At 58.3% G+C, this 19663-nt stretch overlaps 1 protein-coding gene across 6 annotated transcripts in view; it reads right to left on the bottom strand.

The window, feature by feature from the left end:
* Positions 1 to 38: 38 nt before the first annotated feature.
* SHC2 (SHC adaptor protein 2) overlaps positions 39 to 19663 on the bottom strand; it is a 34176-nt gene continuing 14551 nt past the window's right edge. Inside the window, exons 3-13 of one of the 6 annotated variants that reach the window (XM_064574009.1) lie at positions 19169 to 19229; positions 18874 to 18993; positions 17634 to 17687; positions 17424 to 17475; positions 17204 to 17330; positions 15738 to 15900; positions 15019 to 15082; positions 11545 to 11688; positions 9450 to 9760; positions 6682 to 6869; positions 4625 to 5088 (exon numbers count right to left, since the gene is read on the bottom strand). In XM_064574009.1, the coding sequence (XP_064430079.1) occupies positions 6687 to 6869; positions 9450 to 9760; positions 11545 to 11688; positions 15019 to 15082; positions 15738 to 15900; positions 17204 to 17330; positions 17424 to 17475; positions 17634 to 17687; positions 18874 to 18993; positions 19169 to 19229 (1279 nt within the window). In that variant the 3' untranslated portion in view covers positions 4625 to 5088; positions 6682 to 6686. The other 5 variants (XM_064574011.1, XM_064574015.1, XM_064574000.1 and 2 more) reach the window with 5 other exon arrangements.

Raw genomic sequence — 19663 nt, 5'->3', positions numbered from 1 at the left:
GCAGCCTCCCAAGGAGCGGCCTGCATTTCGAGAAGAGATGTTTATTGAGCAGCTGGTGGACGCCGCGTCCAGCCTTCTGATGATTCCCAGTGCCAGGGACGCCAGTGGACAGGTACACAGATACACTGTAAGTGTCGGTTTGTAGCTCCCGTGACAAACGTGTAGCAGGAAAACGCGATCCGAGGGGAGAAGGGCGAGCACCCCCACCATGCTGTTCACCGTTCAGAGACTGATGACGGGCAGGACCAGGCCGCAGCCCCAGGCCTGGCAGCTCCTGAAACCACAGGGTCCCCTGGATGCCGCCTGCTCTTGCCTTGAACGCTGCCTGCCTCAACTTCTGCTTCCTCACCCCTTGCCCTCCCTCTCAGCCTCCATGTCCCCTTCTGGACCCTAAGGCCAACCAGTCCTGGGTCCAGTCTTGGGCTGTGAGAAGCCAGCAAGTTAGTGGATTGCCAGGACTAACCCAAAGCCTGGACTTTATTAAATTATGATTGTCCAGGAGCCTCCTGTGTTCCTCATTGCAGCCCCAGCTAGGATGGGGGCTGGTCTGCAGTGACCACTGGGTCATCAGCAGAAGGGGTGCAGAGGGGCAGGTGGGAGCGGGACAGAACTCCCTTGGAGTGAGGTGGGGTTTGGAGTTCCTTGTCCAGATGCGAAAAGCAAGGCTCTGAGAGGTCCATGACTCCCCCAAAAGGTCTGTCTCAGCTTTGCTCTCTTAGCAAACACTGAGCCCCTTTTTGTGCTGGGCAGAACACTGACATGGCCACAAAGTCCAACAGGGGAGGCAGATGCCAATGAATGCTTCAGTTCACCTCTAACTCCAAGAAGCCTGCCCTGCCAGCCAGCCTGGGCTGGCCGGTCATCACAGCCTAACCGTACCCACTGAACCCCAACTTTAGCTATGGTGAAGAATGCCCCAGAGCAAGTATTTGGTTGATGTCCACTGCCCCCGTCGGGCCTGGAGCTGCTGGGAGGAAGGCAGGAAGGCAGCCTTATCCCTGCTGTGACCCCAAGACACTGGGGGGACACTTTAATAAATACCTGCCAGACAAATGGATGAACTAGGACCACAGTAAAAAGCATGAGTCCTAGAATAGCGCTCAATCCTGCAGCGGGCGGGAGGGGGGAACTCGGAGGCCACAAGCCACCTTCCTCCATCGCATGGATAGGGAGAGTGGTGCTCACAAAGGGGAAGTGACTGAGTCAGGTCTCTGGGGGTTTTCTGATGATAAGCCGGCCTGGGTGCTGGGGGCTTCACTGCCCACTCCCCCTTACCCAGTTGGGGCAGGGTCTCCTCCCAGTTGGGTGGAGGGAGGAGGTCTTGAGCTTGTTCTGTGCCGATTCCCGTGCTGAGCAACTGGGGACTCTCATCTGGAGGTGCTCTGTTGGGGCTGGAAGCCTGACACCGATGCTTCCTGTGGTGTGATTGCTGGCAGGTGCCCAGACCTCTGCCTCTGTCCCCGGGGCAATTTGCAGGCATAAAGATTGTCCCTGTACCACGGCCTCAGGCGAGGATGAACCGGTGAGGACACGCAGAGGGCTGACAACAGGGCCTAGAACACTGTGATGGGAGTGCTGGTCATCATTTCTTGGACGCTGCTACTGGTGAGAAAGGGGGCTGGCCCGGCCTCGAAAGGGACGCCAGAACCTGATGCCCACCAAAGCCAGCTCAGCTGAAGCCCCTCCCTGTGGCCCCCATCCCATCACCTTCGGGGGCTGGGGAAACCAAGGCCCAGAGAGACAAGGAACCTGGGGATAGGTCCCAAACATCTGCCTTCAGAGGGGCGGGGTCCAGGAGGCGGGCCCTTCCAGCTGGTTAGTTAGCCTTGTGGTCCCTAAACAGGAACCTCTTCCAGTCAACAAAACCTACTTCCTCTGCAGAGCCCTGAGGCTGATTGGTGTGGTGTGGTAGATCCCCAGGACTCCCCCCACACCCCCGGCTGCAGCCTTCCTGAGATCAGAGATGTGGAGGCTGGCAAAGGGGCCCAGGTGGTATTAACCAGCCCCTCCCACCCTGAGTCACACCACCTCATGCTGCAAGGCCTTGGTCCTCAACTCCCACCCCCCAGGGACCTAAGCTTGTGGGAGAGAGGAGGGACAGGGGGCTTGCCAGGAGCCAGACTGCCCCCTGCAGCCACCCGCAGACAGGTCCTTGAGGAAGCTCAAAGAAAAAAGCTCCAGTCCTGAGAAGCCTCCTTATACCCATGCAGTTCTGGCCAACAGCTTCTCCTCTGAGCTCTGTCTCCTCCCCTGGAAGAGCTACGGGAAGGCCTGTCCAAAGCTCCCAGGAGAGACCTCGGCCCAACAAGGCACAGGTTAACCCACTGTGGAGGAGGGCCACTATCCCCAGTTTACAGACAGGGAAACTGAGGCACAGGGGAGTAGCCCAATTCAGGGAAGGGAAGCAAGCAGTCCAGGCTGCATGGTGCCTGCCTCCCACCCCAAGGCTCCCTGAGGACAAGGCCAGCCCAAGGAGCATTTGCCGACCAAATAATTGAGGGTAGATGGGGGCAGGAGAAAAGTGTGGGGGACCAGCGGCAGCCAGGCTCGCGGCCCCCCTCACTGCATGGGCACCCCAGACCTGGCGTTCCCGGCTCAGAGAGCAGGACAGGGGAGGTGATGGGGTGGGAATCCCAGCTCTGCCACCTCACCCTCTGAGCCTCTGCTCCCCCTTCTGTAAAGTGGGGAGAATCTGAGCACCCACAGCTGGTGCTGTTCTTAGCACATGCTTCAGCAGGTGTCCTAGATACATAGAGGCTTTGAAGGAGGACACAGGGGAACGAATGAATGAACGAAGTGCATTAGGACCCCTCTCTAGCCTACAAGTCTCTGAAATCGGATACTTTTGGAGACTCCCCTAGTCCAAACCTAGTGAATTCTCCCAACTGCCCCCCATTCCTCTCCTGTCCCCAACAGTGTACTTCCCACTTGGGAGTCCTATCATCTCTGTGCTTCAAAGCTCCCCAGCAGCTCTCCCTGGCTCCAAGCTTCCCCCCAGCCATGTCCTCCACTCCACCACCCCTCTGATCTCACCACCAGCCACACAGGTCATCCTTCTGGTCTCTGAATGCGCTGCGAGCCACACACCACAGGGCCTTTGCACATGCTATCACTCCTGCCTAGCACTCTGTCTTCTTCCCCTGGGGCTCTCATCCTCCAGACCATACCCCCTGTGTCATTCCCACCCTCCTGGATTTCCTGGGCTAAGTTCACATTGTCATTACACACTTAGTGGTGATTTGCTGCTTGATGTCACTCGACTATCGACTCCATGAGGACAGATCAGTCTTGGTTACTGCTGCATCCTCGTTACCCACCAGAGGTCCTGGCAGATAAGGGGAGCCCAACGCAGGCATACTAAAGGATACCAGGATCGGGGGACAGGTGGATGGACCAATGAATGGAAGGAATAATGGATGGATGGGTGAGTAGATGATGGGTGGATGGACGGATGGACAGACTGGCCCCTCTAAAGTAAGAAACAAGGCATCAGAGTCCCCTCCGGCTCTGCCGTTTGATAGCTTCTCCCTGCCCCCCTCCCAGTTACAGACAGAGTGGCCGTTGCTCCCCATACCCTCACCAGGCTCCCCCAGAGCATGGGGGTGGGGCCTGCTGATGAGCCAGACCCTAGGCACAGGTGTGGCCCTGGCAGGGTGTGGTGAGGGTCAGGAAGGGCTCTTCAGGATAGTCAGAGGAGGGGTCCCAGGGAGAGATGAGGTCTCTGGGAGGGAAGGTCTGGAGAGGCATCGGGGATAAGCAGGAGCTCCTAGGGGGTCAGGAGTGGGGACACCTGAGAATGTCAGGCCACATTCAGGGCTAAGTTAGGAGCAGTCAAGAGGAGAAATGAAGGGCGCCTGGGTGGCTCAGTTGGTTGGGCGACTGCCTTCGGCTCAGGTCATGATCCTGGAGTCCCGGGATCGAGTCCCGCATCGGGCTCCCTGCTCGGCGGGGAGTCTGCTTCTCCCTCTCCCACTCCCCGTTTGTGTTCCCTCTCTCGCTGTGTCTTTCTCTGTCAAATAAATAAATAAAATCTTTAAAAAAAAAAAAAAAAAAAAAGAGGAGAAATGAAGAACAGTTTGCCAGATATTCGGGGCATCCTGAAAGACACGGGTCTACAGTTTATAGGAGATAAGCTACGGTGTTTCCCAGGAGAGGACAGGGCTGTGTCTCATAGAGGAGTGGGGTGCTCTATCTGGGGGTGGAAATAGAAGTGTGAGGGTGGTGCGGGGGGTTCTGGGACAGTGCTCCCCCACAGGGACACATCTGCAGGCCTGCACCCTCCTCTCCATCCCCCACACCCTCCAGCTGCAGGAGGACACACGTGTGCCTTGGCTTTCCACCTGGGAGACTGGCCTTGGCCTCCCAACCCAAGGGCCCCTCAGTGTCAGGTAGGCTGACTTCCTCACCATCATCCCCACGTGTAATTACAAACAGACCCCAAATGTCCAGTACAGGTGGACAGCTGGGAGGGCAGGGCCCTCATGACCACCCCCCACGAGGGCGGGTTGTCCGGCTGCTGCCTGGATGCCCCCCACTGTCCCAGCTGAGCCCTGAGGTGCCCCCCACACTTCAACATTCACAGGTGTCCTGGCCTGAGGACCCCAAACACCTCAATTCTTCCCCATAAAAGACAACTGTGCACTGATTTTTCAGGTGGAGAAACTGAGCTGTCAAGGACAGGAATCCATCTTTCCAGGGAGGTGAGCTGAAGTCCCTCTGGGGAGAGAGATGGTGCCTCCTGAACCCGGCGGCGACCCTGGCCAGGGCTCGGAGAGAGAGGACTGGGTTTCTGTAAGATATTTTCTTTAAAGGTGAGAAAAGTTCTGTCTTTGGTATGGACACCCTCACCCCAGGCAGAGGGTGGAGGCAGGCAGGGGTCGGTGGGATTAAAGGGTCTTGGGCCCCCATCTCTTGGCCTCGCTGGCCCAGCCCAGGGCCGGCTGGAGAAGGAAGATCTAGAGGCTGGAGGAAGGAGAGACAGCGGCAGCTCCAGCCTGACCAGGGTCCAGAGAGAAGCTGAGGAGCCCATAAGGCCACGACAGGGAGCATCTGCAGCGCAGGACAGGAGCGGGAGCTGAGAACCATCACCTGCGGAAGAAAGAGAAGGCGAGGTCAAGGGTCAGCTGTGACAGCAACCAGAGACCTGGGCTCAAGTGGCCCCCCGAACCTCAGTTACGGGGCCCAGTGAGGGTCCTCAGGCTGAGGGGCCAGGGAGAGGTCTCAGCTCCCCCATGTTCTTGCAGTGTGACCTAGGGTAGGGCCTTCACTTCTCTGTGCCCTTCCTTCTGCGAAAATGCTCAGAACCACCTGGGACTTGGAGGCTTTGGGAGGTGCCGAGCACCATGCCTGGACTTGGCCACTGGTGCCATTGGCATTGTTTCTCAGGTCACACACCCCTCTGGGGACGGAAGGGAAGCACGTCTTAGCCTAACACGTGCGAACACACAGCCCCAAAGGCACTGCAGATCATGTCAGTGTTCCACGTGCCCACTCTCAGCCCCTAAAGCCTGTCCCCAGACTGGAAATCCCTTCTGTGCCCGCAGCCTCAGGCTTGGCTGGGGACCGGGAGGCAGGAAGGGGCCGTGGTCAGGGGGACCGGAGAGCAGCCCAACCTGGCTGGAAACGCCTCTCTGCTGAGCCCTGGGGGGGGATATCCCACAACCCTCTTCCCTTGCAGCCCCTCCCTCCCCAGCTGAACCCCCAGCTCCTGGCTTCCCAAATCCCGGTCCTATCTCTCCCTCCTCCCCAAGTCAGTGCATGCAGCCCAGCTCAGCCACACCTTCTCCTGCCTAAACCACCCCCCACTGCCCCCAGAAGCCCCAGTCTCTCACCACAAAGGTCCTAGAATCACCCAGACCTGCCTGTCCCTCCCCAACGCAAAACCCTCCCATGGCCCCCCAGCACCAAAAGCAAAAGGCCAAGGGTTTACCTTTCCATCTCCCCCACCTCTCCTCGAATGCCCACCAGACAAACCCAGGCCACCCTAGGCCTTCCTCTGGTGTAGAGCCACCTCCTCCCAGAGATGTTTTATCACCAATTAAACCCAGAGTTACCATGACAACTCAGCAATTCCACTCCTAGGTATAGACCCAGGAGCCATGAAAATACATCCACACAAAAACTTGGACATGCATGTTCTGAGTGGCATTATTAGTAACAGCCAAAAAGTAGAAACACCCAAATGTCCATCGACAGTGAATAGGTAAACATGTGTCCATCCATGCACCGGAGCGTCACTGGGCCACAAACAGGACCAAGGAGCCCACACGCTGCCCTGGGGACAGACCCTGAACCCACGACGCCCAGGGAGGGAACCAGACACGGAAGGCCACATGGGGTGTGAGTCCACGTGGGTGACATGTCCGGAACAGGCTCATCCACGGACGGGAAGGGGGCTCGTGGGGGCCGGGGGCTGGGGCGGGGTGACGAGGAGTGACGACTAATGGAGAATGGAGATGGGGAGGGGAGGGGGTGATGGGGGCGGGGTGCCTTTGGGGCGATGGAATGTTGTGGAATTAGGTAGAGAATGATTGCACATCTCTAAACACACTAAAAACCACTGAGTTGCACCTTTTAAATGGGTGAATTGTGTGGTTTGTGAATTCTTTCTTAATTTTTAAAATGAGAAAAAAGCTGGGTGAATGGGTAAATGCTGGGAGCCCATGGGGGCGGACTACACACCTGGCTCAGGGCTCACGTTTGACCACACCACGCAGATGCAGCTCGCTTTCGGCAGCCACGATGGGCTGCCCGTTCTGCAGGTGGTAGTCGATCAGATGGCTGATGCTCTCAAAGAGCACATCCTTGGTCCGCACCTGCAGGGCCAGAGGCCTGTGTGAGCACCACCGGGAGCTTGCTGGAGAGTCCTGCTGAATGGGAATCTGCATTCTCAAGAGCCCTCTGTAGGCCTGATGCACCCTCAAGTCTGAGAACTCTGGCTCAGAAGCTTCCATGGAATCAGACTCAGAATTCCGGAGTTCGTAAGGACATAGGCTCCAAAGCCACAGGATTCTGGGGCCACCCCTCCTACAGCAGGTGGAACGGTGGCCCCCAAAAAGATGTGTCTGTGTCACAACCTCTGGAACACGTGGATGGGACCTTATCTGGAAAAAGTGTCTTTGCAGATGTGATTAAGTGAAGGGTCTTGAGCTCATTCTGGTGGCCCCAAAGCCAATGACTGGTGTCCTTATAAGAGCAGAAAAGTTGGACACAGAGAGCAGGCAAGGCAGGGACCAGAGGGATGTGTCAAATAGCCAGGGACACCAAGGGCTGTGGCACCTACAGGACCTGGGGGAGCCTGGACAGGATCTTCCCTCGGAGCCTCAGCAGGAGCCCACCCCATGACACCTGCATCTCAGACCTGCAGCCTCTGGAGCCAGGGAAGAAGACTCTTCCCTTGTTTAAACCAGTCCGTTGATGGCCATTTGGTAGGGCAGCCCCAGGAAATCTTGGGAACACCTAATGGAAAGCAATCTGCTGCCTCTTAGAACGAGAAAATCTGAGCATCACCACATACACCACGGATGGTAACCCTCTGGCCCCACTGTCAGGTATTTCATGGGCAAAGCAGGCTCACCGGACACAAGCAGGCTTAGAAGGCACATTCCTGGGCCCTATGGCATAACTGTCTATTTCTTTGGAACTGGGGTTGGGACACGGGAGTCTGCCCTTTAACCAAGTATTTGAGGAAGTTCTGAAGTTTCTGGAGCTTTAGGAGTTGCTGACCCTATCAGGTAGGTCCACTTAGCAGAGAGGGAATGGGGCCCACGAGGCCAGAGGCTGCAGCGGTGAGCCAGACACAAGGTAAACTGAGAACAGGCCCCCGGAGCCTCGACCCCACTAGGGAGTGTGACCCATACCGACAGACAGAGAGGGGATGGAGCTCCCCGGGGTGGTTCTGAGGCTTGGGCTGGATGCAGTCAAAGCACCTGGTAAGACTCTAACACCCCTAAGCTCCTTCCCCTGGGAAATAACCTGTAAACCCCAAGGCCCTTGGACGCTGCAAAATGCTTCATGAACCCCAGAGCTCCTTGTAAATTTAAAAATGCTCTGTAAGGGCGCCTGGGTGGCTCAGATGGTTAAGCGTCTGCCTTCGGCTCAGGTCATGATCCCAGGGTCCTGGGATCGAGTCCCACATCGGGCTCCCGGCTCAGCGGGGAGCCTGCTTCTCCCTCTGACCCTCTCCCCTCTCATGCTGTTTCTCTCTCGCTCGTTCTCTAAAAAATAAATAAAATCTTTTTTAAAAAAAATGCTCTGCAAACCCCAAAATGCTTTAGGAACTGTAGAATACCAAAGTTCAAACGGACTCAAAGCAATGTTAAGATTCATCACTATTTCATGCTCCACAAAGAGAGGGGAAAACCTCCCAGCAAAATAATCATGGCAGCTCAAAGACCGAGTTAAAAAACATGCAGGCTTCAAAGGCGTCAAAGTGAGAGAAAAGTGTGCATCCAGTAACTTGTAGACCCTAGAACTCCTTGTAAATTGAACCATGCTTTGTGAGCCTTGAAATACACTAGAAAAGAAAAACGTCGTATTTATCACTCAAAGACATCATTATTTGTAAGATACACAATGCTGATGGAACGTGGGAGAAAAGGGCATCAAATATAGTGCTTTGTAAACCCGGAAAGGCCTCAAAACCCCCAAAATGCTGTATGGACTTCGGAACTTCTTTACAGATCCTAAAATTCTTGTTAAAGTGGAAAATACTTTGTAATTCTAAATTACCTCGTCAACGGGAACAGAATCTGTAAATGTAAAGGGCTTTGTAATCCGGAAAATACTTGATTAAACCTAAAGGCTGCTGCGGCGGGGGCCGGGGACCGTGTCCGCCTGCGGACCCTCCCCTGCCCGCCTCCGCCCCGCCCCACTGCGGCCCCGCCTCCAGCCTGCGGACCCTCCCCACTCAGCCCCCGCCCTACTCCGGCCCCGCCTCCAGCAGGTGGACCCTCCCCACTCCGCCCCGCCTCCAGCCCGCGGACCCTCCCCACTCAGCCCCCGCCCTACTCCGGCCCCGCCTCCAGCCTGCGGACCCTCCCCACTCAGCCCCCGCCCTACTCCGGCCCCGCCTCCAGCAGGTGGACCCTCCCCACTCCTCCCCGCCTCCAGCCCGCGGACCCTCCCCACTCAGCCCCCGCCCCACTGCGGCCCCGCCTCCAGCCTGCGGACCCTCCCCACTCAGCCCCCGCCCTACTCCGGCCCCGCCTCCAGCAGGTGGACCCTCCCCACTCCGCCCCGCCTCCAGCCCGCGGACCCTCCCCACTCAACCCCCGCCCTACTCCGCCCCCGCCTCCAGCCTGCGGACCCTCCCCACTCAGCCCCCGCCCTACTCCGGCCCCGCCTCCAGCAGGTGGACCCTCCCCACTCCGCCCCCGCCTCCAGCCCGCGGACCCGCCCCCGCCCCGCCCAACCCCGGCCCCGCCTCCAGCCCCTGTGCCCCACCTTACCACGCCCTCGGGGTCCACGAGCAGCAGGTGCTTGGGCTGCCCCGCGTGCATGCCCGTGAGGACGTACTGCCCAGGGTTGGTGACGCTGTCGCGCACCAGGAAGTCCCCGTCGGCTCGAAGCAGCTTCTCCGCCGCCCTTCGGCTCATCTGGCCGTGGTACCAGGGCTCCTGCCGCAGCTGCTCCTCCGTGGGGGCTATGGGGGCCCGGCGGGTCGGGGGGCTGGGCCACTGGTCCTCCAAGGGAAGGGGCGCTGCCGCCGTGCCCGTCCCCACAGAGCACTCGTGCAGCTTGAGAGCATCCTCGAAGGGTCCTGCAGGCGAGGACGAAGTGCAGGAGGCAGGGGCGGACAGCTGCCCCCTGCTGGAAAGGGAGGGGTCTGGGCCGGGAAGGGAGAGCTCCAGGCGGTCGCCCCACCCCGGGGAGCTGAGCGCCTAGGGTGCATCAGACCTTGCACCGAGCCCACCGTACGTCGCTGGCTGCGTGCTGAGTGTGCACTGTGTGTGTGCGGAGTGGGTGTGTTCATGTGTTCTGTGTGCTGCGCGCTGCCTTCACCGTCTGTTGGGTTCTAGGAGCTAGGTGGGGTATTCTCTTGGATTTTTATGTATATGCCCATAACGGATATGCAAATAAAGTGCTTCTTTCTCCCCAATGTGTACACATCCTTCTTTTCCTCGTCTTGTCACTTTGGCTTCCTTCCCAATGCATATGCCTCCTGGCTCATTGACTGTCCGATCACACCGGCCAGCCCCTCATACAGCGCCGCATCTCGATTGCCCGCATGCCTTTCTCCTGCACACTCTCCTAGACAAGCTCCTAGCGGTCTGCAGAGCACCAGTGCGACAATGGACAGGCTGCTCGCCCTCTCTGAGCCTGTGCCCTCCTTGCAAAATTGGACGTGGGGCAGCACAGATCAGAACCCCAGCCCTGACCCCAACCCTGCACAGCTAGGTTCTGTGCCCCCACGCGCCTTCCCCTTTCTGTTCCTCGGGAATCCCTCCTGCCTGACTCCGTCAGTGGTCCAGGTGTAGCTGACCCAGCCTCCAGCTAGCAGGACCCGTGACCAGGCCTGGCCAGTCAACATCTTCATCTCACCCTCCCCCCACTGACCCAGGCTGGCCAAATCAGACGCAGACCCAGAATTTTCAATGGAAGGCTTGCTGGGGTTGCTGGGCCATCTGGTCACCCCAAGGGGACAGCTGGCCTCAGAAGCTCACACACTGGGGCACCTCCTTTCCCATCTGAGGACTTTTGTGAGGAGCCAGCAGGGGCCACGCTTTTAACCCACTGACTGGGGCACAGTGAGTGCTCAATGGACGTTAGCTTGTGTCGTATCAGATGGTGGGGGAGGGACTTGGCAGACTTTGTGAAGGAAGAAATTTCCAGCTGACTTGGTTGGTTCTTGGGGATCTCCCACTAGAGAGGTGTCCTGAGGAAGGGAAATGACCCTGCCTGGGCCAGCATGGAGCCAAGAGCCCCATGGTGCTGGTGGAAGAGGGTGGTGTTGGTGTTGTAAGGAGGGTGTTTGGACACAAGCCTCCTCCATTAGACCGAGTCCTCCCTCAGGCCAGGGTGTCCCAGAGGGAAGGAAGGACAGGGCTCCCCCATCAGTGGTTCACTCTATCAACATGTGGTTAGGCCTGCCTCATTAGACTGGGGTCCCCCCAAAGGAGCAGTCCCCCTAAGGGTGCCTCCCCCATCAGGCCAGGATTCCCAGTGCAAGGGGTTTGGGCCCACTTCCTCAAACTACGGAGGAGGGAGATAAAATTCCCTCATCAGACTGGGGAGACCCAGAGGGAAGGAGCTAAGCCTCCCCCAAGAGACTGAGGAGTCTCATAGAGAAGAGGGGCCTGAGCCTCCCCCCTCATACCAGCCACTCGTTCAAGGCCTCCCCTCAGACTAGGGACCCCTATAGAGAGGAAACTGGGTTACCCCCAAGAAACTGAAGAGTCCCAGGGAGAGGGGCCCCCAGAGCTTCCCCTATCAGATGAGAGAGTCCCCCCACCCCACCCTCACCAACTTGCAAAGTCCCAAGGGGAAGAAGGCCGGGCCACCCCCATCAGACCATGGGTTGCTAGGGGGCCTGCCCCCACATACGCATGTCAAACAGATCCTTCTTGGGACTGTCCTCTGGCTGCAGGGCCTCTGGGGCATCCAGACCCTGTGTGTTGACATACAGGTGGTCCTCGTAGTCTCTGGGGCCCCTGGCGTCGGCCTGCACGTAGCCGTCCCCTGGTGGGCCTGGGGAGCGCAGGAGGAGTGGAGGGGTCAGCTGGGGGAGCCTAGGAGAGGGGAGCAGGAGGAACCCCACCAGGAGCCCCACCCACACCTGCCGCCCTCCAGGAAGCGGTAGGCCGTCTGGAGTGACAGGCCCCGTAAATGTTCATCCAGGGGCTGTGGGGCACTAGAAGGCCACCACCCGGGGAGGGGCCACTGCCACCAGGCAGGACGGTGGCAGAAAGCCCCACACTTATGTTAAATGCCTACATCCAAAAAAGAATCACGATGAAACTGGTCTCCCTGTAATTATGTTATCCTATCCACATGACACATGGGTCACTTGATTCTGTTCCTGTTCTATTTTAGGATTTCCTTTCTTTCCTTCTTAATTGCATGTGCAGCATCGCCATGGTTCAAAACTCACACAGACAGCAGAAGTTACCCTCAGAGGAATTTTTCACTTGGGTCCACTCGGATTCTGCTGGATCCTGACCAGTCCTCTGGCCTCGCCCAAGGTGTCCTACCAGGTGCCAGGGGTTTGCTGGGCTGAGAGGCGAGAAATGGCATCTAGGGGATATTAATTTCCATTTCTCGTATTTTGAGCAAGGCTGAGCTTCTCTTCCCAGATTCAGAAGGCATTCGTGTGTATTTTTCTCAGAACTGTCTATTCATTTCTAAACATCACTGTTTTTAATCCTTGGCAGAGAAATAATGATTTCAATACACTGCGTGGCCATATCCAGCCCGAGGACCCTACAGTTTATTACATCCATGTTTTTTTGTTTGTTTTTTTGTTTTTTTTTAAAGATTTTATTTATTTATTTGACAGAGAGAGACACAGCGAGAGAGGGAACACAAGCAGGGGGAGTGGGAGAGGGAGAAGCAGGCTCTCCGCGGAGCAGGGAGCCCGATGCGGGGCTCGATCCCAGGACCCCGGGATCACGACCTGAGCCGAAGGCAGACGCTTAACGACTGAGCCACCCAGGCGCCCCTATTACATCCATATTATGCCAGCTACATCTTTACCCTTGTGGACATGTGAACTCATATACCAGTTCCACCTGCCCTCTGTGGACACGAGCAAGTCTGCTAACCTCTCTGTGCCCCAGTCTCTTCCTCGGCAAAGTGGGGAGATAGGAGTAGCTCCTTTACAAGCAGGGCTGAGGATTAAAACCTTAGAACAGTATATGGCAAAAGTTACAATTCAGGGATGCCTGGGTGGCTCAGTCGTTAAGCGTCTGCCTTCGGCTCAGGTCATGATCCCAGGGTCTTGGGATCGAGCCCCGCATCGGACTCCCTGCTCCGCAGGAAGCCTGCTTCTCCCTCTCCCACTCTCCCTGCTTGTGTTCCCTTTCTTGCTGTCTCTGTCAAATAAATAAAATCTTAAAAAAAAAAAAATGCTCAAAATCATGAATCTTTTAGGAAATGCAATTAAAACTACACTGAGGGGTGCCTGGGTGGCTCAGTCGTTAGGTGCCTGCCTTCAGCTCAGGTCACGATCCCAGCGTCCTGGGATTGAGCCCCGCATCGGGCTCCCTGCTCCGCGGAGAGCCTGCTTCTCCCTCTCCCACTCCCCCTGCTTGTGTTCCCTCTCTCGCTGTGTCTCTCTCTGTCAAATAAATAAATAAAACCTTTTTTAAAAAATTAGTTTTGGGGCACCTGGCGGCTCTGTCGGTGAGCAGACGTCTGCCTTCAGCTCAGGTCATGATCCCGGGGTCCTGGGATCGAGCCCCGCATCGGGCTCCCTGCTCAGTGTTCCCTCTCTCAAATAAATAAATAAATAAAATCTTTATAAAAAGAATATTATGATTCAATATGAGTGCTGACAATGTGCCAGCCCTGGGTGGCTGCTGCAGGCAGAGGGGTCTGAGCCCAGGCTTCCTGGTCTGCCTGGACAGAGGCACCAATTCTCCCAGCCTCTCATAGCCAGGGCCAGGTAAGAGGGAAGAAGCCCAGGTTGTAGGAATCCAGACTGAGAGAGAATTCCTGGACATCGGAGCTGGGGCATGAACATACTGGTAGGAGTTCTTGGCTAGAGAACAGGGAAAGGCATAACAAGAAGCACCAGCAGCTGGTACAGAGGATCAGGGCTGGGAGATACTGGGGAGCCCTGGAAGTCCGGGGTGACAGGGGGCAGTCAGCCCAGGTACCAGGGCCAGATCTTAGCTGGGCACCTGCTGGGTGCCCAACGACAAAAGTGGTCTTTAAGCACCATGCTGGGAGTCACGAAAATGCCCAGATTATTTGGGAAGATCTAAAAAAAAAAAACCCCAAACCCAGCACAGATGTTAGGGAGGCCGTGGGGGAACAGGCAGCTGCAGTGGGGCTGGTGGGCGGACAGCCTTGAAGCCTCTGGTAGCTCGACTAACAGGCTCTGCTCCTGGCCGTCCCCCAGCTCGGCCTCCGCAGGGCAGACACAGGGCTGAAAGACCCTCCGTGCCTGGCAAGAGGGGCTGCAGGAATGAGCAAACTGCGGGGCCTGGGGGAGAGCTTGAAGCCCTTCAGAAGGACCTCACGGTGAGCAAGGACCAGCATGCCTCGGGGGCCATCATCTTTTCGCTTCTCCCCACGTCTGAAAGGAGACACAAATGTGCCAGGGTGGGTGAGCTCCCGGACAGGGAGCGGGGCGCAGGTCACTTCTAATTACGTGTAACGGGATAAGATGCTCACGGGCTAAAAACGCAATCATTTTGTTAAAACAAAAACCCATGGTACCTTGATGGGAGGGCAACTGCGTGATTTCATCAAAATAGAACAAGCAGTCACTCCCCTGGGGACAGACTCTACTGAGACCCCTGAACCCGCCTCATGCTGATATCACAGCAAACACCTGGAGGTCTACCCACACGCCTGTGAGTCAAGTAGAGGCAAAATAGAAAAGACCCTCCACAGGGTGGAGGAGTCCACTGTGGGGACAAGGGTGAGGGCATCTGCGTGGATGGACGTGGAAAGAACTCCAGGACAGATGGCTACGTGGAGAAAGCGAGGTGGACCTATTCACAGCACGCCACCATCTGTAGGACTGCGGAAAATGATACACGCACTTGAATGGGCTTGAATATACGTGGAGAATTCTGGGAACATAATGGAAACTAGTAACTACTAACAGTTGGTGGCCTGACTGGGGAGGTGGGCAGGGGGCCCAGCAACTTCTCACTGAATGCTTTTTTATGCTCTGGCATTTGAACCATGTAAATGCAGTATCTCTCCCCAAAATGCAATGAAACTAGTCTGTGCAGAATAAAAAGAAACTGATGTTGTCAAACCTCCTAAGAGGATGGGGAGTGAGCATGGTCTCAGAGGTGAAAGTGAAAAGAGAGAGACAGTGTGGGGAGGGGCTGGGGCACCTACCAGTACCTGAGGGGCCCAGGTCCCACGGCAGGCTGTGCGTGTCCCTTTGAGCAGGAGATACCCCCTGAAAAAGAGAGTGACGGGTCCTCCGGCCATGTGCAAGTCCCCCTTCCCAGCCCAGCACCCAGGCTCCCCCAGCGCCCCACCCTCCTGCATGGTTGGAGACCTAAGTCAGAGGCAAAGGGAAGCTCTAAACCCTCTAAACCCTTCCCCCAGCCCCTGGCTCTGAAACTGCCCTCCCCATCCCTCCACCCACCTCTGCTGCAGCCTCAGCTGCCCTCTCGGTTCCAGAAGGGGTCTGCACCTTCCTGCCACCTGCCACATGCTGTTCCCTCCACCTGGATGCCCCTCCCTGTGCCGCTCTCCCAGGCAACTCCTATTCACCCGTCAGGGCCTGGCCCAAACACTGCTTTTTCATGAAAGTCCTCCTGACCACAGAGTGAGTCTCCCCATCATATATTCCCATTACTGCCCCTGGACTCCCATTTCATGGCCCTGATGAAACTGCTGATACAGGATCTACTTAGTGTCTGAGTCTGGAGGAGGGCCAGACCTTCTGTGCATCTGGGGAAGGAGGGAGGAAGGGGGAAAGGAAGCACAGGGCCCTCCACTGGGATCAAGGAGAAGCCGAAGGAAACTCTAGGGTAAGGCCCAAGGAGTCAGTGCCTGAGGACAACCCTGCCCCCCCGCCCCCACCCACGAGGTCCACAGAGGCTGACCTGGCCGAGGGCTCCGAGGGCCCCGAGGGCACAGGGCTGAGTTAGGGTGAGCCTGGAGTCCACCAGCCCACCCAGGGGCGGCTCCTTCCCTGGGACGCTGTTGTAGTAATCGTGTTCCGTTTCCTCCTCGTCCCCCCAGGCCGACTCCTCTGGCCTGGTCAGCCTGGGGACAGACAGCAAGCGGGAGCACAGGCAGGAGCCCCAGGACTCGGGGGCAGAGAGAATGGGGGACACCCAAGAGGGTGCCAAGGCCTTGTGGCTTGAGCTTCGCCCAGTGGGTGGGATGAGCCAGGCCTCGGGGACTCTGACCCTGCCTCCTCTCAGGCTGAGGGTAGGGGGAGCTGGGTGCTCTTTCCTCCTCTACAAAACAGGATCTCGCGCACTTCCCAGCACTTCTGCTAAACTACAGCAGGTCCTGGCTCCCTTCCGCCCATCGGAGGGGGCGGGGGGGGGCGGGGGGAGACCCCGAGAGAGAACACTACCCCCAGCTTGCACCCAGAGCCTCGGGGCCAGGGTGGAAGTACCCTCCGCGTTGCAACGTCCTTGCCCTCTGGCCCTGCAATGGCACCTGTGGGTCCTGAGAGCAAAACAGGGGAAGCTGCCGGCACCAGAGGGCCCCCCCCACAGCCCCTGCGAGGCAGAGGCGGCTGCAGATGCCCCGCCATGGGAGGCAAACACGGGTGTGCATGTGTGACGGAGCGTGAACCTGTGGGGAAGGAGGCCCAGACACGCAGGTGAGGGGCGGTGCGGTGAAGACTCATGCGGCTCTGTCTGCCCCTGCATACTCTGCCTCTTCCTTATCATGCACACATTTGAATTTCTAACACATTCATTTACTCATTATTTAGTCTAGCAAATTTCTACCTCGTGTATTAAGTAGCTGAGAGCAGGGCTCCGCAAATCTGGCCGGCTGCCCGTATGCGTGCAGCCCAGGAGCTAAGAATGGTTTCTTCTCTTTTAAGCCACAGAACTTTTAAATGATTCAGAGAGCATCCAAAGAACAATATTTGGTGACACGTGAAAGTCACATGAAATTCAAAACTTAGTGTCTATAAATACAGATTTCCTGGCCCGGGGCCCACTGATCCTTTTAAGCATCCCCCCACGGCTGCTTTTGCCACAACGGCTGAGACAGGTGGTCTGGCCGCAAAGCCGAAAACACCGACCGGCCCTTTGCAGAAGTGTGGGCCACCCCCGCCCAGCCTGGGGATGACAGCAGCTGTGGACTGGCTCCCCGATTCCTCGCCTTGGCCAGGGCAGAGCAGGATGTGTTCATCCCGGGCTTACAGACGAGGGAATGGGGACCTGGCGGCTGAGCCGCAAGCCCACAGGGTGCACAGAGGAAAGACGGGACAAAGCGGAGACCTGCACCCAGCACGGAGGAGGTGAGCGTGGGGACTGTGCATCTGGCCTCGGTCAGGTGACACGCTATCTCCGGGAAGACGGGGACGAGGTGGGCCTGGTACCTTTCTGGGGGCACGACCACCCGGGGCGGGCTGTGCAGGTACTGTTTGAAGCGCAGCTCAAAGGCTTGGCCCACGGTGCTGATGATGCTCTGGGCGAGGCCCTCACAGCACTCCAGGATGTGGCAGGCTGCAGAGGGTTGTTCGTCACACAGCATGAGCATGGCCTGGGCTGGCTGGCCCACCAGCCACAGGGCCCCCGCCCACCCCGCCGGGACCTCACCTCTCTGGTTGATGGGATCCTTGGCTACATAGGCCACATAATCCATCATGTCCTGGGGAGGGAGAGGACGGGGCGTGGGCAAGAGGTCAGCTGGACCCGCCCGGGCCAGCCTGGCCGGGATGCCAGCCTCCATCGGTAGCAGTGTGGGGGCAGGGGCTTCCGCAGGGGACAGAGGGGACCAGGAGTCCACCCGCCAGCCGCTGGCCTTACCGTGTCGCCGCCTGATGCGAAGGAGATGGACTGCATGTGGTGGTTGGCAATGATCTGGCCAGAGAGAGACACACATGGTCGCGGGAGCGGTCACGGGGGACGCCTCCCACACACGGCTGGGGCTGGTCACGAGGCCAGGGCCACGGGGAGGGGACCAGGAACGCAGCTGGGTGGGGCGCCCCCAGGGCAGGATGCAGAGGCCACCCCACCCTCACACGAGCACATGAACGCCCCCAGATTTCAGATGTACAGACACACGCAGCTGCTCACACACGGACCAGAGCCACACACTCTGACACGCTCAGACCTCTTCGCACCCTGACCCACACCCCCTCACACAGACACCCAGGTGCAGCGCGCTCATCTGCACACCGGTGCAGCCCTGCAGGCAGGGAGAGACACAGGCGGGACCCCCCGAGGCTCCAGGCCCCGCACCGGCACCGTGCGCTCACTCGCACGCTCACTCGCACGCTCACCCACACGCTCACTTGTGCACGCGTCCCCGTATTTGCAGGCTGTCTTGTGTGCACATTCGCACACTCGTTTCCATGTTCATCTGTGTGCTCGTTGGCCACCACCCACTGCTGTCCGGAGTGCTCACGTTCCTCCCCTCCTCCCCAGGCTCTCCACAGATGCGCTGGCTTGGGCTCCCTCCCTCCTTGTGCCCCCACAGCCACAGGTCACGGCACTTCCCGGGGTCACAATGCTCTCTGGACAAATCCTAGAGCTGTGACTTGTCGGCTCTGTCCCCCCACAGGGGGACCTCTGCCTGGGCTGTCCTCTGCTTACCTCCTCCCTAGTGTCACCACCTCCAGGAAGCCCTCCGAGACGCCCCTGCTAGGTCACAGTGCCTGCTGTACGCCTACAACATCCCTTGCCTGGCCCCACGGTCCTTTTTGGAATTTGTAATTATTCCCTTACTTAGCTGGTTTGTTTCCACCAGAAGATTCCAAGCCAGGGCCCTCCCCCGGGCACTGCTGACACTGGGTCTGGGTCACTCTCTGCAGGGGCGTCGTGGGCATGGTGGGGGCTTGGCCGCATCCCTGGCCCCAGCGCCTCATGCGGACTGTGGCTGCCACGAGGGCAGCTCAGCTCCTGGCTTGGTGGCGGGGGGGGGTCTCAGCACATCTCCAGGTAAATGTGTCCACACACAGCCCTGCACCCACCATCCCTCCAGCTCCACCCACAAGTGCCCGGACCTGCCCTGCGCAGGGCTGGGGATGCAGGCGGTGGCACTCACCTGGCGTGTGGCAGGCACAGAGAGGTTGAGGCCATCGGTGGAGATGCTCACAGCGATACTCATGCCCGCAAAGCGCAGGTTGCTCTTGCCCAGGATGGAGGCCAGCGCTTTGTTGGGGGCCTGGGGACGGGGCAGAGGGCAGTGCCGGGCCTGCAGGCTGGGGAGCCTGGGCACGGGGGAAGGTGGGGCTGCAGAAGGGCTCTGGCTGGGGCAGGGTCCAAGGACGGCCACGGTGCCCCCACTGCTCCAGCCACACCCACCAGCACCACTCAGGGGCCACAAGCCCCTCACCCACCTTCTTCTTCCAGGAGCCCCGGACACCAGGCACCGCCTCATGAAGCCGGTTGATGGCTTCCCTGTGTGGGGGGAGGGAGGAGGGGCTTAGTGAGCTTGGAGGTGGGAAGGGGGGTGTGGGGAGGAGGCAAGAGCTCAGAGAGTGTGGGGCTCACAGGAGGGACAGAAGCTAGGGCGCCTGGAAAGAGGCGGAAGGAACAGAGCCATGGACCAGGGGCTACCAGCCCCCACCCCATTTGTACCTGCAGACATCCCCACACACACCGCGCTTGGCTCTCGCCCTCTGGCACCTCCTTCTCAGTGACCAACGCATCCCTGGGCCACAGCCCAACTCAAAACCATAGGGGTTGGATCCAGGGGGACCAGCATAGCTCCTGAGCCCAGACCCCAAGTTCCATGTGGCCACAGGCCAGTCAAGATCCCCATCTGTGGCATGAGAGAGTGATCTTTGCTCTGGGCTCCCCCAGACAGTAAGGAACAGACCATTGTGAAACTG

The sequence above is a fragment of the Mirounga angustirostris genome, unplaced genomic scaffold (assembly GCF_029215605.1).
Source record: "Mirounga angustirostris isolate CCGP_5_RB_7025 unplaced genomic scaffold, mMirAng1.0.hap1 SCAF_1, whole genome shotgun sequence".
Lineage (NCBI taxonomy): Eukaryota > Metazoa > Chordata > Mammalia > Carnivora > Phocidae > Mirounga > Mirounga angustirostris.
The sequence above is the reverse complement of the archived record's forward strand: the minus strand, read 5'-3'. Positions and strand labels throughout refer to the sequence as shown.